This window comes from Camelina sativa, chromosome 13, assembly GCF_030686135.1.
Source record: "Camelina sativa cultivar CO46 ecotype springtype chromosome 13, ASM3068613v1".
Taxonomy (NCBI): Eukaryota; Viridiplantae; Streptophyta; class Magnoliopsida; order Brassicales; family Brassicaceae; genus Camelina; species Camelina sativa.
In genome coordinates, this window is record NC_141892.1 from 8,500,212 (window position 1) to 8,523,791 (window position 23,580).

The following is a 23,580-nucleotide window of genomic DNA, read 5'->3' on the forward strand; positions in this document are numbered from 1 at the left end:
TTTTTTTTAAGAATTCACGAAAGCAACAATAAGCAGATAAAAGAATAAAGCTTATAATTAATACTTTATTTACATTAATTAAGCTCAATGATTGAGCCTCAATCGAACTATTAACTAACTACTCTTAAGTCTCTAACTAATGTGGCCAAAAATTTCAGTTGATGCATGGGCTTCTTGAGATTTATAGTAGTTACATTACATATAAATCGTCGCATTTCTGTGTATTTGTTAAAGTGAAGCCAAAAACTTGGCTCATGCATGGGCTTCGTGAATTTGGTAACATATAAGAAATGACCTTTACAATGTAGAAATAGATGAACCCAAAAGTAAGAAGCCCACGAAGAAAAAAAAACATGCATACGTACGTAAAACAAACTAAAACTAAGCTACAAGTGAAAGGAATAAAAATACAATTAGAAAAGAACTTGCATAAGAAAATGTTTGAAACATCTACTAAAGTTACAAATTTACAGTTAGCATGTCATAATTATGAAATATAAGATCACTCTATCTATCTATTAAGATATATCGTTCTGTATAAGAAAAAAAAAACTAGGAAAACAATAATGTGGAATAACATGAAAGATATAAATACCAAAGACAACAAGCGAAGAGTGTCAGAGGAGGAGATGAGTATATACAATTCCACATCATGCATCGAGCCATATGCTAGATTGACGAGTTGCATTTAATAATTTGGATTTCCATCACTTTTTTTATTGCAGACAAGGTCCACACCAATCCTTCTCTGACATTTATTTTGTACCCAAAACTTCATCTAATTTCGTTTTCGACCCCTCTTTTTTTTTTTTTTTTTTATTGTAGCCTCTTGACACAGACAACACCTCAGCCTCTCTTTAATGGGACCTCTAGAAAATACAATAAACACTCTCTCAGGAAAGATGAGAGAAAAGACCTTCGCATTCTGACTCTATCTGATCCCTCAGTTGGATCCGTACCGTACAAGAACCCAGAAACCCTTGATCAATTATTACACGAACCCTATTCCGAATTTATCTTCTTCTTTTTTTCACCATGAAAATCTTTTTTTTTACCCTCTTCCTCTCTGCTGAATTATTCTCTCTGACTTCTTTTATCAAAAAAAGAATATAGTTTAGCAATTAATACGAATATCTCTGATATCTTTTGTTAAAAAAAAATATAAAAAATAAGAACCCATCGGACATAAGCAGTGAATGTTATGTCGGATATTTAGGGGGAGGTATTGGTTTAAGATTTAGAAAGAATTTTAATGACTTTATATTCTTGCTGATTGTTAGAATCATAGAAAATTGAAAGTTAAAAATAAAGGATTCTAAGAAATTGTTTAGGAAGTTTTTTAAAATCTTGATGATTTGTTTTTTCTAATTTTATAAAATCTTTCTATTTGATGAAAGAGTTTTCATGACTTTTGTTATGAAGGAAATGATATAAAATCCTAAACCAATAACATAAAATTTGAATTCATTAACAATCCAAAATTCTTTTGTTTTACTTGAATAACATAAAACTTTTAATGACTTTATAAAACTCTTAATCCAATAACACTAGATTTATCAAGATTTTATATAACTTTTTACAAATCCACAACCAATAACACCAAATTTTTAAAGAGTTTTTAAAAGTCTTGATTGAATAACAACATATTTTACCTAACTTTTAAAGTCATTAAAATTCTTTCTAAATCCTAAACCAATACCTCCCCTTTAGTCAATTTTGTATCTAGTTGTGTTCTACTAATCTCGTGAAAATTTGGCTATATAATCTAGTTATCATTCAGTTATGATTTATCCCAGACTGGTATAAAGCTTAACCGCGAGTAAATCGAATTCTGTAATTAACCGATTCTATAGTTTTTGAACTAGTCAGTGTACGTACGTATCCATGATTAATTAACAAAGTATCAAATTCTTTGCCCTCTTCTTGGCTCTTGCCTTTTGAAAAAAAAAGACTTACAAATGAATAATGCATTAGTTTCTTAGGAAACAAAAAGTACAAAAATTTAAATTCAACAGTAGGCGCGCTGACAACAATAGGAACATGTTAAAATACTCCTACCATTTTTATATTTAACTCTTTTTCAATAATTAATTTATAATTTAACTAGCTTTTTTTGATCATAGATCCCAAAAAAAAAGAAAAAAAAATTATGAGGTTAAAGGTTGAAACAATGAAACATGTAAAATTAATATTGTTTTATATAATATTAGCAAGAAGAATAAAGTGATATAACTCTTTAATGAGTTACGTCTAAGAAAATAATGTATAGTTGTAACTAGTCGTTTCTTCAATCATTTCTATGTGCTTAAATTTTTATTTTTTCACTGCAAAAGGTTTGTAATTTCTTGACAGGATAACAAGTTATATATGTGTTTTTTACTGTCGATTATTATTGTACATTTCATAGCTGCAAAAATTTATTTCCTCAGGGTATTGTTCAACTTCAAAGTAAACATGTTGTAAGATGTGTTTTTGCAATGGATCCACGATAAATTAGGAAAAAAGTTGCATATGTAGACCCAAAACATTGACAAAAAAAAAATGTAGACCCAAAACAAGATGTGTTTTAATTTGTTTTATCATGTAGCTATATATGATCCGTATCTAATAAACATAACCCACGATGCCATTGATTTTAGATCTTGATTTTGTTGATACGTTCACATAACTTGTGATATAGTATCTCATGGATAAACCCCAATAACAAAAAAAAAAACATATCCCATGGGAGGCTCGCTTAGTAATCATCACTTACAAAAAGACAAAGATATTCACAAGTTTATTACAAAAATCAAGAAAGAGTTTCTTCCTTTAAGAGATAAAGAAGAAATGAACCAAAAAATATGACTTATAGAGAAAATAACTATAATGATGCCAACAAAAAGAAAAATAAGAAGAGAAAATAGCTATAATAATAATAATAATGTTTAGAAAGCTAAACAACAGGGATTAGAACAAAGATTTTTACAATTGCAAAAACAACAAGAACAAAGTCGTACCTTGGGACATCTAAAACAAGATGACCATCTGATCTTGCAGTTGCAGTTGCAGCATGAACTCTTCTTTTTACTCAGACACGACGGTCGGGCGCAACTGCAACTGCGGAAACATTTGGGAATGCAGCAAGACAAGTCCGGACAAGAACAACAGCAACCTCGGAAGCATGAACAGCTTGGACAACCTGGGCAGCTTGGTCTTGGGCAACAACAAATGCTTGAGGAGCACGATCCGTCACAGCATTTGGACCCAATGCAGCTGCAAGATGTACAGCTACAGCACTTGGGCTTCTTCAGATGGCACGAACACTTGGATTGGCAGCAACAGCAGAAACTCACCATGCTAAAACACGGGCCACTGCATCGAGTTATTAGTTAATCAGATCACATTGTTAGGACAAGATTTACTCATTTGTCATTCTATCCATCTAAGATCAAGCATTACCAAAAAACAGTTCTTACTATTTGATGCCTTATTCAGATTTTATATAAGATGTTGAAAATATAATATTTCTAAAATTAAAGCACCCTAAAATTCTTACCAGAGCCACTTCCAGAAGCGGCAGGATCTTCGACTTTTTCGTTGTCTGTCCGTATGAGAAAAAAAAAAACAACACAACGGAATTGTAAGAGCAGGCAAAGTAAGAGAAAAGTGAAGTCACTGAGTGAACTAGAAATATAACGCTTACGCAGGGATCATTGGGTCAGAATTTGCAACTACAAAATCAGAGACCCTGCCACAATAAAAACATTTTTATTTATCAAATAAACCAAACCGTAATAAAAACTGATACAATGTTTGAAAAAACAGAGAGGTCATCTCACTCTTTGCAGCATCTAGAAGCTGGTTGTACTCCTTCTACGAATTTAATTTCCCCCTGCTCCATGAGGCCATTCGAAATATTAATTAAGAAATTAACTTCATTCATTAATCAACTAACCCAAAGCTAATTGTTACTATTTGCTTGTGAAATATGAGAAAAGCTGATTACACAAGAAGACACTGATGGGACAAACACACAAGAGAAACTAAAACATAGTGTAACAAAAACTTATTTAATTTCCCAAAAATATGCCATTATAGAGAGTAAAACATAAGGTAACGGGGAAAGCAACGTGAAGAAAAAGGTGAACAAGAATTGGGTCCTTTCAAACGCAGATAGCAAATAAAGACAAAAACTTTCACAAAAATTGATTGATATGGAAAAGCAAAACAAAACAAAATCGAAGCTAACCAAATTCATTATATATTTTTAAAGATCTATACTCAGCTTTCCCTACTTTGGCTCTCTTCTAATGCCCTCTCTTTTTTTCTTTTCTTCTTTTTCTTTATCATTTTCCTTTAAATACTCTCTTTGACTAAGCACTCACTTTCATAGTACACATGCACGAACACATTACGCCTCTCACTGATGCAAACAGCAACAGAGTAAATGGGCGTCTTATCAATCACTTGACACCACACGATGATCACATTTTTTTTTTAACTTTTAACATTTACATTTACATTTACTTTTGACAATATTTGATAACAAAACAAATCCTGATTAAATGAGGATTAGAATAGAAGTTAGTTGAAAAAGCTTAGGAACTTAATTAGTTTAGTTTTGTAATCAATAGATCCGTTGAGACTCCCTCAACTAACACAAGTTTTAAATGATTCAAATTAATTAAACGACAAAAACAAAAAGAAAATGATTCAAATTAATGTTCAATTTAAAAACATGCATATACTAGTATCATATGGAGTAGTACGAGTTTGAAATTAATTAGATATAAATGTGTCTGATGACAGAAATTAAATTACTCTTTTTGAGAGCATCTAAGAGAATAAAGAAAAAATTAAATGTCTTGGTTTCTACTTTCTATAATTGCTGTCAAACATAACACAATGGTCCAGAATCCAAACCAACCTGGATATAGTAGGAACCAAGTTTTTATTTAACAAAATCGATACCCTCTTTTCTCACAACAACAAAATAAATAAAAATCAAATTGTGTACTTAGATTACTTACACAAGAAAAGTTTTACTAAAAAATAATTCATATTCTAATAAAAAACCAACACTAGTATCAAACTATCAATTAGTATAAAAAGAGACTAATAAAAAACAAAATGAGTAATGAAATTCAAAATATTCGGACACTTCCTCAGAGTAATCAAAATGACAGATTAAACAAATAATAGTATATGAAAAGGACTGTTTTTTTAAAATAAAAATATAATAATAATAATAATTTTAAGTACTTTTTTTTTCTAATTTAAAGAACTTGCCTCGAGAAAACCAATCTCTCTCTCGAGCATCTGAACTCTCGCCGCCTCTCTGCGTTTCCCGTACAAATCTGGATACTCCGGCGGAGACTTAGGACGAGGCGGCGGTAGTGACGAAGGAGCAAAAGGAGACGAACCCACTTCACCACCAGCACCACCATGGCCAGCTCCTCCTCCTCCTCCACCACCGCCAGAAGGAGCAGACATTTTGAGAGAGAAGTGGTTTGTTTGAGAGTCTTTAGATAGAAACATGCAGTATTGTAACTTAAGAGAAAAGTGAACAAAAAAGTGTCAAGAGGAAGAAAGAAGAAGAAGCGGCGAGTGAGTGAGTGAGTGAGAAAAACAATGCAAAGGAGAGAGAGAGAGAGAGAGAGAGAGAGAGAGATTAGTAAAAAGAGTATAGAGTATAGTAGAAGAAGAAGTAGTAGAGAGGGAAAGAGGGGAACGGGTGGGTGGCAGAGGCAGTAATAATAGCATCTGACAAGGATTATTACTTACCTTCCTCTGCCCCTTTTAAGGCTCCGTGTCTCTCTTCCTTGTTTTTTCTTTTATACAACTTTTATTATTTTACTAGTTTTATAACCACATTTTATCGACGACGACCATATAACAAAAGACTTCTTGTTTCTAATAGTTCATTTCCTACGTCTTATTAAAGAAATCTTCAACTTTGTGTTATTCAAATTATGTTGGTTTCATACATTTATATCAATATAGTTTATAGAGTGAACGACCCTTTATTTAATTAACATTACAGCCGAGTATGAGAAGAGGGGCTTTAATATTTCGGATTGTACATGAAAAATAAAGAGAAGTTGAAGATGATAAATGACATATTTCGTTTGTAGTGTTTTACCAAATGGTCCTTTCACTATAGTACTCTATTTCTCAACTAATTAAATGGTTGGTTATTTTAATTCTAATCTAAGTATGATTAGACGACCAAAAGATCAAATAAAATTTTGGTTATCTCACAAAAAAAAAAGGGAAGAGGAAGAAAAAGAGTTCTTACTTCACATTGATACCAAAAGTAAGAAAGAAAAAGAGTTCTTTAAAATGAAAAAGAAGAAGAAGTAAAGCTTTATAATTAAGCCTCTGTCAGCTTGTGGCATTGCGAGACTTATTCTAATAATGTTCGTATCTTGCTCATTTTAGCTTTAGAAATGCCCACTCACAGTCACACCACTAACTGATTTATCACGTTGCCGATTATTTAAGTCTTAAGCTTTTCTATAACCAAAGAAAAACAATGTCTTAAGCTTTTGAAGACTTTTGTCACAAATATAGATACTATAGCATCTTTGTAATTAACCTTTTGAAGTCTTTTGTCACAAATTTGGACACTAAGCATCTTCTTTATCAAGTATATCACTACAATGGACACTATATAATTAGCATCTTTATCTAGTGTGTCACTACACAAGTGTTGAAGTGTACATCAATATATAAGGATTAAGAGAGGTCAAGTATAGTATATATAAGTAGAACGCACGTGTGTGTAGATGTGATGGGTGCGAGAAGCAGCCATACAGTGGATCCAGTGGTGAGTCGGAGATACTCATCGGAATCAGAGGCGGTGCTGGTGGTGCGGCGTCGACCGTCTATGGTGAACGGAGGAGGATTCGTAGTGAGTAATAACAAACAACAGGTAGTGTTTAGAGTTGATGGGTGTGGAGTTCTTGGAACCAAAGGCAAGCTTCTCTTAACAAATGGTGACGGTGAAAATTTGCTTCTCATCCGCAAAATGGTAATTATGATTTTTTAGTTTTGATTTCAGTGAAACGGGTGTGTAATGTTAAAACTGATTTTAGTATACGATTTTGATATCAGGGAGGAATAGTGCAGGCACTGAACATGGTACACAAGAAATGGGAAGGTTTTGGATATGATAAAGAAGGCACAGAGAGGTTGGTTTTCACATTGAAGGATCCAAAAGATTCATGTCTGGTTCATAACAACAACAGTTCTTCAATCATAATTTTGGTTCACGGTAAACCGAAGATGTTATCAACTCACAAGAGCTACGTGGAGATCAAAGGCTCTTTCACAGAGAGAGATTGTAACATCATGAATTCAGAAGGCAGAGCCATAGCTAAGGTAATTAAACATTACTGTATTCTCTTACTTAACTAGTTTAACTTTAATCTAACGTGGTTGATGTATGTGGTGGCAACCTCCAAATTTCAAAGTTTCTGACAAAATTGGGATAGCAAAAGTCGTCGACATAATGGTAATAATAATTGAATTTGAAGGGAGACAATAGTAATGATAATAAAAAAATTGAAGCAGGTAAGAGCAGATAAAGAGATAGAGGAGGAAATGGTGGGGAACAAGACGACGGATCTGTATCATGTAATAGTCAAACCAAACGTTGATCAAGCTTTCATCATCGGTCTCATCGCCGTACTCGACTATATCCATGGCGAATCCACCATCTGTTAATATATCTGTTTTTATATGTTTAAACTTTAAACCATAGTGTTGGGAACTGTTAACTGTTTGCTTTGGATAATAACATTGCTTAATCATGAGATTTAAACCATTTCAATTCGCAATTAACTAATCATACAGAAATAAACAACACAACAAATTGTAATCAGAATTACAAACATCAACCACACTTTTTTTTTTTTTTTTGTCGAGATTTTTTCCCGATTTTTCTCATCAATCAAGCACAGGGACATGGATCATCGGTGGCGGCGTCAGAACCGCCGTCATCAGATCTAAAAACGGCGTATCCGACGGTTAATCCGACGACAATCGCGATGAAAACGCCTCCGTTAAAAGACATAGCAGCAAGCATAAGCAAGTAACCGATCGCAGCGTTGACGCCGAAAAGAAGAATCGAAGCGGCTTTAGCGGCGGATCTGGTACCGGATTTGGGGATGAGAGGAGCGGATACGCCGGAGGAAGAGCGATTCGGCGGAGGACGACGGGATGAGGAGGAGGAAAGGGATATGAATTGAACGCGGCGATTCTCGAGGTATTGGTAAAAGGCGGAGAAGACGAAGCAAGCGATCAAAGTGAGGATGTAACTTAGCCATGAGTCTGTTTTCCAGAAATTGAAGAGAATCGTGGCTTTGATTCCCCAGTAGAAGGTCATGTGCATCATCTTCGCGAGCTTTTGATTTTGATCTGATTTTAGCAGCTTTTGATTTCGATCGTCTGAGTCTGTGAGAGAAGATGGAGATGAACTATGATATTTGGATTTGGTGACTTTGTTTCGAAGATACGTTTCGTTGTGGGCTCATATTATAGCCCAGTGGGCTTTACAACAACAATAACCGCCGTTTAAAAGTCAAAGGTCATAGTGGCATTTTCGTAGATAATCGTGATAGAAGGGGTATTTTAATAACTCCCAGGAGATTGAAAAGCTTCGATTTTTCAGGTGGAAGCTGTATTAGTCTCTGGTAGTACCAAATCCTCGATACGATGAGGAAGCGTAATCCAAAGGCGTCAGATTTGTCAGAGCCATCTTCTTCTCCTAGTCGACAAGAGCCCGATGTTGTTTATGATAACGATGCTCTCGATAAGGAAGTGCAGGCTGATGTTCAAAGATCCGGGAAAGTTTGGTTTTCAGTGTTGATTTTGGTCACATACTTCTCTTGGGCTGTTTACAGTTATCAGTATGGGAATCTACCTAAACCTTTAACAGCAAAACAAGCTGGTAAAAGGGGTTTCTCTGAAATTGCGGCAATGAAACATGTTAAGGCTTTGACTCAGTTTGGTCCTCATCCTGTTTCTTCTGATGCTCTTGTCCATGCCCTTGAGGTTTGTCTTTTTTTTTTTTTTTTTAGGGGTGTTTTGTGTTTTCTTAATTTGGGTGTATTCAGAGTTTGTTATATGTTTGTCTTTGCAGTATGTATTGGGAGAAGTTGAGAAAGTTAAAGAAACTGCTCATTGGGAGGTTGATGTGAATGTTGATTTCTTTGAATCTAAATCTGGTGTAAATCGTCTGGTTGGTGGTCATTTTAAGGGCAAGTCACTTGTGTATTCAGATATAAGTCACATTGTACTAAGAATCTTGCCAAAATATGAATCAGACGCAGGGGACAATGCTATTCTGGTCTCTTCTCACATTGATACTGTCTTTACAACGTATGTTGCTTCATCTCTCATCCATTGATTTTGGATTCTTGTTCCTATTTTCATCACGGTATTGAAGTTTGTGTGTGTGTTTTTTATTTTCGTTTGTGATTGTATGAAGTGGTGGGGCTGGAGATTGTAGTTCATGTGTAGCTGTAATGCTGGAACTAGCTCGATCTGTTTCTCAGTCGGCTCATGGGTTCAAGAATTCTATTATCTTCTTGTTTAATACTGGAGAGGAAGAAGGTCTTAATGGCGCTCATAGCTTTATAACTCAGGTAAATATGATACACTATCCTTAATGGCTTTGATTTTTATGTATTTTCTCTCTCTCTTACTTTGACTTTGTCGAGTTAATCTGATTAGATCTCTTTATTCCTGAACTTTTGGTTTCTGGCTCACATTGTACTTTATTGATGCAGCATCCATGGAGTTTCACAATACGTTTAGCTATTGATTTAGAAGCCATGGGTGCGGGTGGAAAGTCCAGTGTTTTTCAGGTATAATCTTATGCACTACCTCTCGTTCCTGACCATTCTTTAAGAAGTACAATTTGAAAAAAAAGTGGTGACTTCATGTGAAGGGTTTTGGTAATTCTTACTTAATTTTGGCAACGGTCCTGATTAGTTAGTGATTAATTTTTCTGGAAGTTAAATTGTTGTGTTGGAATTTCTTGCTATTGTTTGCTCCTTGTACCTGAAAGAGGATTGGGTTTCTGGTTTTCAAATTGCGTCTCTTTATCTCCAAGTTTGAATACCGACCTTTTGATTGTTGGAAATATCTTCCGGTGTAGGCTGGCCCGAGTCCGTGGGCTATTGAAAACTTTGCTTTAGCTGCGAAATATCCATCTGGTCAGATTATTGGACAGGTATGGACTTTTCAACTGATGTTTCTTTCCCTCTTTACTGGTACATATATGCATTTATATGTCACTGCTTTACTATGGCAGGATCTGTTCACTTCTGGAGTCATAAAATCTGCGACTGATTTCCAAGTATACAAGGAGGTTGCTGGTCTCTCAGGATTGGACTTTGCTTTTGCAGATAATACTGCTGTATACCACACTAAGGTATTTCCTTTTTTTTTGTAACATGTTGTTCTTCTTGTTTTGATCCTTTTTTTTTGTAACATGTAATATGTTGCTACTTTTGTTGCAGAATGATAAGATAGAACTAATAAAACCAGGATCGCTCCAGCATCTTGGGGAAAATACGCTTGCTTTCCTCCTTCGGGTTGCTTCATCTTCTGATCTTTCAAAGGATAAGACTCTTCAGGAAGAGGAGAAAGCCAACCCGGACTCAGCGGTCTATTTTGACGTTTTGGTAATCTCAGAACCAACTATTCTGTTGTTATTATCTATTAAGATATGTACTTAGATAGCTTTTCCTTTACCATGTCCTAATGTCTTTCCTTTATTCTTATGTCAACTTTTAGGGGAAGTATATGATTGTATACCGGCAAAGTTTTGCGACAATGCTATATGTTTCAGTGATCATGCAATCGATTCTTATATGGGTTCTGTCTTTGTTCATGGGTGGTTATCCGGCTGTTGTGTCGCTGATTTTGTCGTGTTTGAGTATTATCCTCTCATGGATATTCTCAGTAGCTTTCTCGGTAGCTGTTGCATTCATATTGCCCTGGATTTCTTCATCACCTGTGCCGTATGCTTCAAACCCTTGGATGGTAGTTGGATTGTTTGTGTCGCCTGCAGTTTTGGGGTCAATAAGTGGTCAGCATGTGGCCTTTATTTTCCTTCGGAAGAAATCATCAAACCGAAATTCGAACAAATTGCAAGTCTCGCCAAGACTACGAGATAATTTGGCCAGGCTGGAGGCTGAGAGATGGCTGTTTAAAGCTGGTTTTATACAGTGGCTTGTTCTTCTGGCCATCGGAACCTATTATAAACTTGGATCAACTTACCTCGCTCTGGTTTGGCTAGTTCCACCTGCATTTGCATGTAAGCCAATATTTGCTAGTTTTGTTTTTATATAATGAGGGATGTTATTATCATTGCAGGCTAACCACATCCATTAAGAGACATTGAAATAGTGTTTCCCTTTTAGGGCTCTCCTAAGTTTAACTTAATCAAATCTAATGGTTGTCCAGATGGATTGCTCGAGGCGACTTTATCTCCAATCCGATTGCCAAAGCCCCTTAAACTTGCAACTCTCTTTATCAGCCTGGTGGTACCAATTTTGGTTTCATCTGGCAGTTTTATCCAGTTGACGGGTACAATGATCGGTATGCTCATTCGATTTGAAAGGTAAACTGATAGGCTCTACAACGTGAGATTCTTGATACATATGCATGAACAATAAATACTGTACATATAGGTCAGAAGGTAAACAGATTAGGAGTCTTTTTGAATTTGTGTGTTTTGGGAGCCAAAGAATTTGGGAGATATTAGGAACTTCAAAACAAACCATAACATTTTTTGGTTTCCCTTGGTCATCGATTCACCTTAATTGGTTCTTCCTCCTTTTAGAAATTAAGAGAGTTCTGCTTTCTGTTCCTATCATAAACAGGCTAAAATTCTCTTGTCTAAACTTAGATAGTGAAATCAGATGTTCCCATTATGTTGGAATACCATTGAAAGAAATCCTAATTAGTTTTTAGTTTGCAGCTGCCATGTCTTAGTAAATATGACAACTAAAGTTAAATTCAGAATGCGGTTGCTGCAATGAGAATTTATGGTTCTGTAAATCTCTTTCTTCTTTAGCTTCAACAGACCTTATATTGTAGCTGTTGTTTTGGGTATTTGGTGTGTAGTACCCCAGGCGGAACTCCAGAATGGCTAGGCAATGCATTGATCGCTGTTGTAATTGCTACTTTATTAAGTCTGACTATGGTGTACCTGCTGTCCTATATTCATCTCTCTGGTAATGGTCTACTTTGTTTTGGAACTTGTCACAATAATTACGAAGTTTTGGTTGATTAAGAATCATAATACTTGACAAACTTATGGTCTTCAGGTGCAAAAACGTTGCTTGTCACTGCATTATGCATTTCCACTGCCCTCTCTCTGTCCCTTGTAGCTTCTGGTGTTTTTCCTGCATTTACTGAGGATACTGCCAGAGCAGTAAATGTAAATCCCTTTGATTCTTGTTTCAGTGGCAGTTCTTTAATTATTTTGTGTTGCTACTTGTAAGTTATTCAAACACTATGCGACTCAGCCTTTTGATATATGGTTGCACACATGTAGGTTGTACATGTTGTGGATACAAGCGGGCAAGATCAAGTGGCTTTCATATCGCTATTCTCAAACACTCCTGGAAACCTAAACATGGAAGCAGAGCAGATCAAAGAAGGGTTCAAATGTGGCAGAGAGAATAAGATTGATTTTGTCAGTTTTGAAGCCAAATACAGTTGTGTGACCAAGAAGGACGCCGAGGTTGGATGGGACAAGCACAATATTCCAGTCCTTCGTGTCATAAACGACAAGGAGAGGGACGAGGGAAGAGTTACAGCGATTTCAATGGACACAGGAGGCTCTTCGCGCTGGACACTTCGCATTGACATGGAGGAAATAGAAGACTTTACAATGCAAGTGAGTGAGGATGAAGAGTTAATGATAGCACGAGGCGAGAAAAGCAGCAATGAACAAGGATGGCATCAAATTCAATTCGCAGGTGGGAAAAAGGCGCCAACAAGCTTTGTTCTCAAACTTTACAAAAAGGAAGAAGTATCTGATGAGAAGAAGAAGCAAAGACCTCTCTTGAAGCTCAGAACTGACTTCAACCGTCTCACTCCACAAGTCCAGAGGGTTCTAGAAAGACTTCCTCCATTTTGCTCAATGTTTGGAAAATCCACTTCTCCCTTTACTCTCGCCTTTCTTGCTTCTCTTCCTTGCACCAAATAACACTTCCCACTCACTTGGCTAACGCATTTTCTAATAAATATTTTGTGTTTACTTCAAAAGCACGAGTGAAAAGTCCCTGAAGATCACCAAATATTTGAAACTCACAGTTGAATCCGATAAATATACCTCAAATCCAGCAAATTTCGAGACCCTGCAAAATGGATTTGTTCTTTCACTACTAGCATTCGAGTTACTACAAGAATAGTTTGTCGTCAAATCCTACAGTTTGATCGTTACATAATTAAAAATGAAGGGTAGTAATACTTTATGAACACACACGGTAGGTACAAATCTTGGTGGGTATACTCAAAAGATATTCGTGAAAGGGGCTCGAGATATTTTGAACCCAAGCAACAAAAAGTGACCAGAAAAAAAGATTAAGAGAATAAACAAAAAAACATGGATTGTCTTTATATTAAGAAAAAAAAAAACAATTAAGAAACAAATAGAGAACAAAATGCCAAGTTAGAGTGCATATGACAAGTGGGCAACAAAGTGAAGAGGAAGGAAGGACCCATTACGCCACACAAATAGGGAAGTGATGTGAAAACATAACAAATGAACATTTGTGTCTCCTTATCATACCAAAGCTGGAAATTTCCGCATGTGCCATGCATTCATACATATATGTTTACACATTCATCTATACTTTTCTAACTGGATCTAACAGACTAGATATTAGGCTAAATCTTTGGGCTAACCGGTGAAGCGGATGGCATACAATACTGCAATGCAATATATATGGTAGTGATATACTAAAAATGGTTTGTGATGTATTGATCAACTGTCTACTGAATGATCTTGTGGTTTGTATTTGTTTTCTTTTTCTTATCACCAACGCGCATATTTCCACGCTCAAATGCATATAGTGAGACATCTATAACAGAAGTACAAAACTACACAATCGCTGAATATTAAACTAGGTATTATACGTATTACTGTATTAGTAGATTCCTCAGTAGTATTAGTTTAATTCACAATTTGTTTTAGCGTAAAGCTCATCTTAAAAAATACTAATAAGTTATATACTTATACGGTTTTAGAGCTCTACGAATATCTTAGGGTGTCCACGTTTTACTATAAAGTAAATAAATTCAAATCTTATACGAAAAATATAAATTGTAATATTGTATAAATCATTATGCACTCTTAATTAGAGTTTTTAGCATAACAATGCAAGGATAAAGTCATAAAATTGAAAAACCACTGTCATTAACTCATTTTGTTTGTTTTGTTTGTTTGTTTATTTTTTTTTTCTGAATTGTGTGCGTGTATATGCACTCCATCTATTGATTATGTATCAAAATTATTTTTTGGGTTTTTAAGATCATATGTATTTTCTCGGTTAGGCAAAATATAAGTGGCAAGCCATGATTAATGATGCATCTAAACAACAACAAAATGTAGTGAACTTCTCTTTCAGAGTTCACAACCATTACATAAGTCGCTTCAGTTTCCATATATCATTGAACCACGCTACTTCGTTTTTCTTCCCTCCTTCGCTTTTTTTGGGTGTTATATATGTTGCATCAGTTTTTAAATCAGATGACATTACCAAGTCGGATGACTCGGATCAACTTTATTACCCTTAAAAAAAAATGTCAGATCAACTAGTCAAACTCAATCGGATCAAATGGGACATATTATATTCACCTATAGCTTCGACAGTTCAGATATGTAATCACAAGAAAAATCTTTACTATGATTAAGCAAAAGGATAGTTTCTTGTTTTTTTTAACCTCGGTAAGATTATGATCTTAAACTAGCATTGTCTCATCACCACTAACTACATCAACATTCGTAAACAAAAAACTCTATCATGAATATAATACAACACAATTACTTCAACAATCTAAACTAACATAATACTGAATTTTTATTTTTTCGAAACTGATGAGCTTTGCTCATATTTTACAACATTTTTATTAACTCACTTATGAAGAAAGGTTGACGTCATAGGAAATTTTAAATCCTCGGATTCCAACCCTTTCCTCTCCTTCTAAAATGTAATTAAATACAAATAATCTTAAGACAAAAAAATACGAAACTAATCAATCACGTAGAGAGAGACGGGAAACAACTCCCAGATCGGAGAAGCGACCGTCGTGACGCAACACCATCGATCCCAGGCAAAGCACTGCTCGAGCTCGTCCTCGTGGTTGTTCTCTGAGGAGAACCGTCGAGGCTCCGACGCAAGATCCTACCAATGACCGAGATCGGATCTTGCTCCTCGTCGGGGCTCCAAGAACGGAAACGGTGGCAAAACGTCGTGTGACGACGGAGAGCTTCCTCGACGGAGATACGAGTGGAAGATCGAACCACCTCGTCTTTGACCGCCTCAGCGCAAAGCCCACAAAGCCAGTGTCCCTTGTGACGTTCTTTGACACGGTGGATGTAAGCAGGTGTACACTCCTCAGCGAAACCGCACGTGTCGCACGTGACAGACTCCACCGCCGACAGAGAAGACGACGACAGCTTAGTGTTAGTATCGGTGGCTGATGATGATGACATGGTTTGTTTGTGGAGAGACTTAGTAAAAAAATTATATATTACGACGAGTTCTCTCTCTAGCTAGCTTTAAGGTTATAAAATCTCATATACAGAGAGATACACAGGTGGTCTTTATTGGACGTATATATAGATTATACATACATGGTCATGTCTGTTATTTTATTTTATTTTTATTTTTGTTTGAGGAAAAAAATATTAATAATGTGTGTATGTTAAATAATGTGAGGGTGGAGGAGGATTTGGCTTCATGTGAGTGAGATAATGTGGCGAGAAACTTTTTGTTTGTATCTTCAAATTATGCATGTGGGTGTGGATGGCTAATTATTGAATTTTGTTTTTGAGTATAAGTTGATGAATTCATTTTATAATTATGCAAATCTTGCCGTTCAAGATATTCATATTTCCCCCCTCTTGAATTATAGTAATCTTGTATATCGAACAATATATTTCGAATACAGATTCAAATCTGTTAACTTTGTGAGATTAGTTAAGTCTATATAAACATTTTGAGTTTTGTCGGTCCAGACTAGAGATTAATATATCAGTCTTCTACTGTGATTATACATTGACGATTGCAATAGCAAAAACTAAAATTTATACTGATCTCAATATTAGTTAGAGATGCGCCAGGATCGCTCGAATGTAGAAGAAAACTCCATATACTGGCCATAACTTATAGTCTCGAATCTAGGTTCAATCTCTCTTTTTTTTAGTGTGTGCGTGGGGTTAGCTATGAGATAAATTACAAAAGAAAATTAACGGAGGGAATTGGACCAGTTGGTCTTTACATGGCTTATGGCTGAAAGACAGAGACAGTAAGAATATAAGAATATTAAAGAAAAGTCGTTATATTTGAGGTGGGAAAAATAATAAGAATGAGCAAATAGTGCAACTTGTTGTGGCAACAGGTGCATGATGATTTATAAACTAGTTAGAGAGTGTAGGACTTTTATTGTTAGGCGAAGAGGTAGCTTTATGAGTTGAAGAGTGGAATTTGTTACTTGCTAATATTTGCTAATGAATTTACTTACTTCAACAGTGATCGTATGATAGCAAGTATGATAGCAAATTAGCAATAGATGGTTGCTTGAAAGTTGAAACCATAGATATATAGAGAAATGTGGACCTGAAATTGAGGTTATCCAATCAATGGTTCGATGTGAATGTTAATGGATTAAAAAAAAAAGAGTTGTGGTTACATGGAAAAAGAGGTGGTCCATAGTTGAGAAGGTACCTAGTCTTTGAAGCAATACTCCATTGGTGAGGTATAAATGTCTTTGGTTAAAACTGAAAAGTTGAAAATCCCATTGACAGTAAACTAAGCAAGATCCATATAAACCCTAGTGAGGGCTGTATGAGATTATTGCCCCTCAAAAGATCTGTTGATGAAAAATCGATCTAATAATGGGAGACATCAATAGATTTAAGGAGGCTAGTAATAATTAAGATCTTGATTTCCTTGCGCTTATGTGGGCGTTTACACATATATAGTGCATTTTTCTTAATAAACCCAAAATATTAACTAATATTCTAAGCAAAATTATTTTGTTTACATAATTTTGTTTGTATTTTAAGAAAAATGTTGTACAGTCATGTTTTGTAAATTTCAAAATGTTAATCTTTAAGCCTTTAACTACGTAAATGTAAAACTCAAATTTCATGCGAACAATAGAAGCCTAAGGGCATGTCCATGAGACATATTTTACATAGGGTCTGAGAAAAAAAAAATGAAAAAAAGTTGGAGAGATGAAAAAGAGTGTCTAAGAGCAATCAAGACACTGAATCTACAGGTGTCATCAACTCAGGTGTCATCAACTGACTGGCTGGGTAAATAAAAAATAAATAAATAATATTATTATTTAATATTTTTGACATCCAAATGGCAGTATCATCGATGAAATTGCTCTAATTAGTCTTACTATGGTGGTTAGTGTGGGAAGAATCTAGAAGACCACTATGCTTTAAGAATCTAGAATACCCCTATGCATTTCAAAACAGTAAGCCATATAGACATATTGTACTATATACTACGTGATTCTGTAGAAATTTGATTTCCACAATGAATTTGTTTATGGGGGAGAACAAATTCGGTAAAGTAAACCCTCTAGAAAATCAATCTAAGCTTTGATTGTTAGAAGAAACGGAATTGATCTTTTAAGAACTAGGGTTTCTATCGCTAAGAACAAGAAGAGAATTCAATAATTGTATTCAATGATGGATGACTTACAATGGAGAAGTCTTTCCCCCTTTATACATATTCATAAATCGCACAATATATTAACTTTCCTTATCAGACGAACTGAAATAAGGAAAGTTACTCTATCTCTTAGATCGGCCGCCGGGCGAAGTGGAAGTCGGTTCTTCATCCTCGAGGCTGGGCTTCTTCTATCCGAAGTGGGCTTAAATGACCTAACTGAGTAATTAACCGGATTCCCAGTTAAATAACCAAATTGTCTTTCTGGTTTAGTTCGGTATGTCGGGGGTGCTAAATCCCGCACCAACAATTAGTCCCCCCCCAGTTCTAAATATTTGGAATTCAATTTGAATATTTTGAACTATGGAAAAGAGAATATCCGATCTAGACCATAAAGAATCATTTGATTTTACCCGGGATTCCCGCGCCACTTCAACGTGAACCGTCCGGATGACACGTGTCGTTTGCGTCACATCTGCTAGGTCGGAAGTCGAAGAGCCGTGTAGGTCATAATGACTCTTCGTAGGGTTGCCGCCCATTCGACTCTATAAATACGCCTCCTCCCTTCGTCATTTCTCATTTTCTGCCAACAGTGAAAGGTAATCTGCTCCGAACTCTCTTCTTTTTAATTATTTATCTCCATTTTTCCTCCGCACTCTCCGAACTCACATCATGGCGGGCACTTCGGATCCCTCTTTTTCGCCGGAAAGCGAAAACGGGCAATTAATTCGTCGCACCTCCAGACGCGTTGCGCAGATAGGAGAATCCAGTAGATCGGGCTCCGAAATCCCATCTCTTCTAACTCGCTGCTCAGCTGGAGCTTCATCATCACAGACTCCTCTACCAGTTCGTCATGAAGACGGGAGTGACAAACTGACTCAAGATGTGTTGTCGCAAGAAGAAGACCGATTCGCGCCTTTAGGAATCTCAATCGAAGATATCAATCCTTTGTTAGACCATAAAGGACGAATTGGAGGCGATAAGAGTTTGAGTTCGATCAAAACCGTGAACGACATGCTAAACTCATGCGGTCTATTTAACAACAACGTCACAATTCTGATTCCTCGAGCCGACCAGCGCCCCTGGAACCCGCTGGAAGGGTACATATGCTTGTACGAGGGTTATTTTACTGAATGTAGCCTCCTATTCCCAATCCCAGCATTGATATCACTCTACGCCCAAAGACGCATGATAGCGATCTGCCAATTTGTCCCTGGAGCCATTTGTAACTTCATGGCTGCCCTTACCATAGCAGCCGAAGTCGGAGTTAACATTGGAGTTCAATGCTTTGAGCAACTATCCAACTTCAAGTCATCAAAGAGTCCGCATCGCTGGGAAGTGAATATGAGACCGGCGCACAATTTCCTTGCTGGTCAAAGAGTTTCCAAATTCAAGAAGTGGGTGAACCACTACATTTATGTCCGCGTCGATCAGTACTCTCTCGTTAATCCATTGGGTTTCCATCAGAGAGTGTGGAATGAAAATCCTGGTAGATTTTATATTTCCAGTACGTTCTAATTGACTTCAGCACCTCTGACCAATTTTAACTTTTTCATGTCTTGCTTCCAGATCGTCCATTTTGCGCAACACGTCTAGCTCTGGACTATCACCCTGTCAGGAACGCTCTACTATCCGGGAACAATCGTCGGTGGGAATTTATTACCCGTATCCATGTTGAAACAGCGATGGGCAAACCCAAGACAACATTCCCAAGTTTCGCGAGTTCGCTGGGACGAACTGCGGAGCCAGCCGGGTCACGTGTCGTTGAATCTGACAGTCTCCAGGTCGTTCGCCGAGAAACCCAGGCTGCCGATATCAATCCTCCCCAGGACCGGTCTGATGTTGATCCTGTTCAGGATCGGACCGTCGTCGATCACACTCGGGCTTCCAAAGAAGACGTCAACACGATCGATGTTGCGAAAGGCGATACCCCTCCCCTAGCTTTAGGGAATGCCGACCCTCCGAACGATGAAGAAGATGTTCCTCAGCTCGGAGCTGGACCAAAAAGAAAGAAGAGGAAACACAAAAAGAAGGCGCCGCAGCCAGCAAACCGCAAACGCTCAGCAGAAGACGCCGGACTGGAATCTGCCGACCGATTCCGTCTGGCAAGAGAAAATGACAAAACGGATCGGTTTGTCTTTGAGTATTTCGGTGATACCCCTTTGGTCACAAGTCATGATGCTTCAGGCGAACTTTTCCGAACCTTGAAGATCTCCAGTTGAATTCTTCCGTCAGTGGACGAACTGGAGTTCCAACAAGCGTTCCTTGACGTCACCGAATCCCACTTAATGGTTAGCCTTATCATTTTCTTTAACTTGTTCAAACTTTGTGCGGGCAAGACTGACGTATGTTCTTTGAATTCACAGACTGCCGCCAGGATGAATACGCTGACTCAATTGTATGATAAGCGAGTCAAAAGCGATAAAAAGTCTTGATTCGAGCTTGAAAAGGTGAAGGAATGCGCGGAACAAATCCGAGTTGCCAGCAAAGCTAAGGACGAGAGGATCAAGGAGCTTGAAGCTCTTCTCGCTGAAAAGGAAGGTATCATCGCCAAATCCGAACTGAGGATTGGAGAACTGAATTCCCGAGCGCTTATTCTCGAAGAAGAGAAATCCGAACTGCAGGGAGCATGCAACGAGTTGAAAATCAAACTCGACTTTGAAGTTAAAAGACTTCGGCGGGATCGTTTGGAGAAGGTGGAGCGAACAGCGAAGAAAGCGCAGACTCGATTGAAAAAGGTCAAGGCTTATTTAGTCGAACAAGAGAAGATTCGCCCCTTGGAAGAGCTTTTAAACCAAGCTACCGGAGTGCAGGAAACTGTGCAATATCTGATCGAGAAGGGGCCGTTATTCCTGAGGAGCGAATCGCGGAGATTGATAAGAACAAGGCCAAAGCCGAGGAAACTATCCAAGCGATCGACGTCCTCGAACTGAATGAAAACGACCTCGTCATGTCCCCTGATCAGCTGGGCTACGGACTTCTTCACCCCGAAACGATGGCTCCGGACTCCGTCTACCATCCGTATGGCTACAATGCCGAGAGCTTCCAAGCCGATTTGACCGGTGCTTTGGACGCTGATCTTTAATTTTTTGTTTTTGCCCCAAACTCTATTATGTATTGGATTGAATACCCTTGTAAAAAGGATCTTTAATTTTTTCTTCTTTTTTTGCCGGAATTTTTCCTTTTGCCAAAAAGGAAAACTCAATAAATTCTCGAAATTTGCACTTTTGCCATTTTGCACAGAATATGGAAATTTCACCCCCAGTGTGCATATAAATCAACCGGCGCGGTCTCCGAACTAAACAATTCTTGAAAAACTTTAAACCAGAGCGATGTCGAACTCTATTAGCAGCGTGGAATCCCCTCTTATCGGGAATGGTGTCCCGACGTTCTCGAATGCCGAAGCTTTCGAAAGGGGGATGACCTACTACCCGAATATCCGAGCTCCTTGGATGTTGATGTTCCGCGTCAAACCGGAAGTGAGATGTGACCTGGAAGAATTTCTTCATCAGGTGGAAGACCGTCACACGGAGTACCGCGATCGACTCACCGCACTCAAACAAGTGCAACGCGAATTTGCTGCTCAAGCTTGAGATGCTCGAATCCCACCCAAAAGATTGGATCGAGAATGGATTCGAGAGGATAGCGGCCCTGCCGCCATGCCTGGTTGCGTATTGCAACAAGTGCCGAAAGGAAGCAGATTGGAAGCCGACACACATGGATCCTACCCTGATTGGTGACTTTATTCCAGGAAACGTCAAGCCGTTTTATATTAACAGGCGTGCTAGTGATGCCGAGCTTGCTGAAGCTGATACCTTCTTTCGTCAGGTAACTATCGCGAGACATCCTGCAATATCCGCTTCCAAACTAATCCGTTGTTGACTTTGCTTATGCAGATCACATGTACACATCAAGAATTGAACCAGGATCTCCACTACTTTCATATGAAAAAAGGTAGGATGGACCGCCAGCTGAAGACTTTAGAATATGAAGTTGCCATACTTAAGGCAAAAAGGAAAATAACTATTGACTTGCTGGATGAGTCCGAACAGAAGGCCAGGGAAATGGAAACTCGCCCCGAGGACTGGGAGAAGACCGGACTGCAGCTGTTGTGGCCGATGCCAAACGACTCAAGACGAGTGTTCGTGAGATCGCGGCGAATGGCGCACCAGTTCGGAATTAACATGTGTTATTTGAAATAAAAATTATATGAGTATTTAATAAGATTCTGCCGCATTGTAGCAGACGAATTACACTATTTGAGTAATTAAAGTTTGCTATTTTTATTGCTGAAAAATGTACCAGAAGCGAGACGTCTCCCGGCTTATATCCGGTAATTTTTATTAAACGATGGTAGAAATCATCAATCAAACTTTAAAAATTAAGCTATTTAGCCCTAACGGAATACGTTTGGTCGGAGGGCGAGATATTGGGCGCGGCTTATCTCTTTTGCTTTAGTTCGGATGCCGGACTGCGAAATTATTCTCTGGGTTCGGCTAACTATTCCGTCCGAACTAAAGTTTGGGTGCTAAATAAATACTCTGGGTTCGGCTTATCCCGAAATTAAAAGATCGGATGCGGAATAAATACTCTGGGTCCGGCTTATCCCTAAATTAAAAGATCGGGTGCGGAATAAATACTCTGGGTCCGGCTTGTCCCTACATATGAAAGTCAGGTGCGAAATAACAACTCTGGGTTCGGCTTAATCCTGAATAATAGTGCGTAGTTACGCGAGTTGATCACCTGGCCAGGGTGTCAACGAAGAGTGAGTTCGGTATATACCAATACTTAACCCAGTTCGGTGTTATTTTATTATTATTATTATTATTATTATTTTTTTTTTCTTTTACAAAAAATAAAAAGATGCGCTGCATTACATGTTTTTCGCTGTATTATGATAGGTGGATTCAGCGGCGGTCACAATTTCTTGAAAAAGAAGGATGGTAACTACTCGATCCGCATGGCTAAGACGGGCCCGGGAAAGAATAACTGAAGCGTCGGATAATCCCTCCGCTCTTGATCGGGCGGAGACGTTTCTGGTTCGTGCACCTGTCCCCTTCGTCGATATGACTGGCGCGGAGGGAAGTCTTATATGCCAGGAGCTCCGACGGTACCGAGCTCGCCGATATAGGTTGGGGGCTCATCTTACGGCGAGACGGCTTAGGCTCGCCGAGATCTGTCGGTTCTACCGCTTGGACGAGACTGTTTGGGTTCTGAACGAGATGATCGCCGAAGGTTTCTTCTTGGCGAAGTGGCGAATGACCCGGTTGCTTGCTGCGCGTACGTCGTGCCAGGAACAGGTTGCGCGCATGGATGTGCCTGCCCTACTTGAGGCCGACTGCCAACCTTTGGAGGATACCGCGCATCTGTTTATCACGGACATCTGGGCCTATCGGGCTTCCCTGGAAAGGTTGAGGCGAAATGCCAATTTTTTGGAATCGGCTGACCCAATCTTTCGCGAAAGGCATATGGTCGAGGGCCCATGCACCTTCCTGGAAGATTTGGTAGCTAATGGCTTCGAAGTCCCGGTGGATAGACTTGAGGCCTTAAGGCAGACACGCCGGTTTTGGCGAGCCGAACTAATCAAGATGGAGGTGGAGGAACCTTTGGAGGACGATTTGTCTGGTCCTCGTCCTCCACTTCGGCTGCCAGACCGTCCAGA

At 38.0% G+C, this 23,580-nt stretch overlaps 4 protein-coding genes and 1 pseudogene across 5 annotated transcripts; 2 read left to right on the forward strand and 3 right to left on the reverse strand.

Annotated features, from left to right (window-relative positions):
- Positions 1-2,707: 2,707 nt before the first annotated feature.
- On the reverse strand, positions 2,708-5,846 carry LOC104736136 (guanine nucleotide-binding protein subunit gamma 3-like). Its single transcript, XM_010456068.3, has 5 exons — positions 5,272-5,846; positions 3,822-3,874; positions 3,686-3,730; positions 3,539-3,583; positions 2,708-3,354 (listed from the first exon to the last, which is right to left on the reverse strand). The coding sequence occupies exons 1-5, from the start codon at positions 5,518-5,520 to the stop codon at positions 2,928-2,930; spliced, it is 819 nt and encodes a 272-aa protein (XP_010454370.2). The 5' UTR covers positions 5,521-5,846; the 3' UTR covers positions 2,708-2,927.
- A 760-nt stretch (positions 5,847-6,606) lies between these two features.
- Positions 6,607-8,441, forward strand: LOC104736137 (protein LURP-one-related 16-like). Its single transcript, XM_010456069.3, has 3 exons — positions 6,607-7,015; positions 7,099-7,365; positions 7,558-8,441. The coding sequence occupies exons 1-3, from the start codon at positions 6,776-6,778 to the stop codon at positions 7,708-7,710; spliced, it is 660 nt and encodes a 219-aa protein (XP_010454371.1). The 5' UTR covers positions 6,607-6,775; the 3' UTR covers positions 7,711-8,441.
- Positions 7,590-13,272, forward strand: LOC104738066 (uncharacterized). Its single transcript, XM_087482274.1, has 13 exons — positions 7,590-8,572; positions 8,657-9,039; positions 9,128-9,366; positions 9,476-9,632; positions 9,777-9,854; positions 10,148-10,222; positions 10,304-10,423; positions 10,512-10,676; positions 10,789-11,311; positions 11,461-11,617; positions 12,124-12,233; positions 12,327-12,439; positions 12,557-13,272. Exons 2-13 carry the CDS (start codon positions 8,701-8,703, stop codon positions 13,211-13,213), a joined length of 2,733 nt encoding a protein of 910 aa, XP_087338400.1. The 5' UTR covers positions 7,590-8,572; positions 8,657-8,700; the 3' UTR covers positions 13,214-13,272.
- On the reverse strand, positions 7,786-8,380 carry LOC104736138 (copper transporter 5 pseudogene; annotated as a pseudogene). Its single transcript, XR_015578528.1, has one exon. The product of XR_015578528.1 is annotated as a copper transporter 5 pseudogene (transcript).
- Positions 13,273-15,071: 1,799 nt separating the features above from the next.
- On the reverse strand, positions 15,072-15,855 carry LOC104736139 (uncharacterized). Its single transcript, XM_010456071.3, has one exon. The coding sequence runs from the start codon at positions 15,722-15,724 to the stop codon at positions 15,269-15,271; it is 456 nt and encodes a 151-aa protein (XP_010454373.1). The 5' UTR covers positions 15,725-15,855; the 3' UTR covers positions 15,072-15,268.
- Positions 15,856-23,580: the final 7,725 nt, after the last annotated feature.

Bases quoted from the DNA above. Each gene is read 5' to 3' on its own strand.
- LOC104736136 (XM_010456068.3), bottom strand. From the start codon at position 5,520: ATGTTTCTATCTAAAGACTCTCAAACAAACCACTTCTCTCTCAAAATG. The intron at 3,731-3,821 runs GTGAGATGACCT...TTATTGTGGCAG, and splicing joins GCTTCTAGATGCTGCAAAGA to GGTCTCTGATTTTGTAGTTG. The intron at 3,355-3,538 runs GTAAGAATTTTA...AACTCGATGCAG, and splicing joins CGCTTCTGGAAGTGGCTCTG to TGGCCCGTGTTTTAGCATGG.
- LOC104736137 (XM_010456069.3), top strand. From the start codon at position 6,776: ATGGGTGCGAGAAGCAGCCATACAGTGGATCCAGTGGTGAGTCGGAGA. The intron at 7,016-7,098 runs GTAATTATGATT...TTTTGATATCAG, and splicing joins TGCTTCTCATCCGCAAAATG to GGAGGAATAGTGCAGGCACT. The intron at 7,366-7,557 runs GTAATTAAACAT...AAATTGAAGCAG, and splicing joins AAGGCAGAGCCATAGCTAAG to GTAAGAGCAGATAAAGAGAT.
- LOC104738066 (XM_087482274.1), top strand. From the start codon at position 8,701: ATGAGGAAGCGTAATCCAAAGGCGTCAGATTTGTCAGAGCCATCTTCT. The intron at 9,040-9,127 runs GTTTGTCTTTTT...TTGTCTTTGCAG, and splicing joins CTCTTGTCCATGCCCTTGAG to TATGTATTGGGAGAAGTTGA. The intron at 9,855-10,147 runs GTATAATCTTAT...CTTCCGGTGTAG, and splicing joins GAAAGTCCAGTGTTTTTCAG to GCTGGCCCGAGTCCGTGGGC.
- LOC104736139 (XM_010456071.3), bottom strand. From the start codon at position 15,724: ATGTCATCATCATCAGCCACCGATACTAACACTAAGCTGTCGTCGTCT.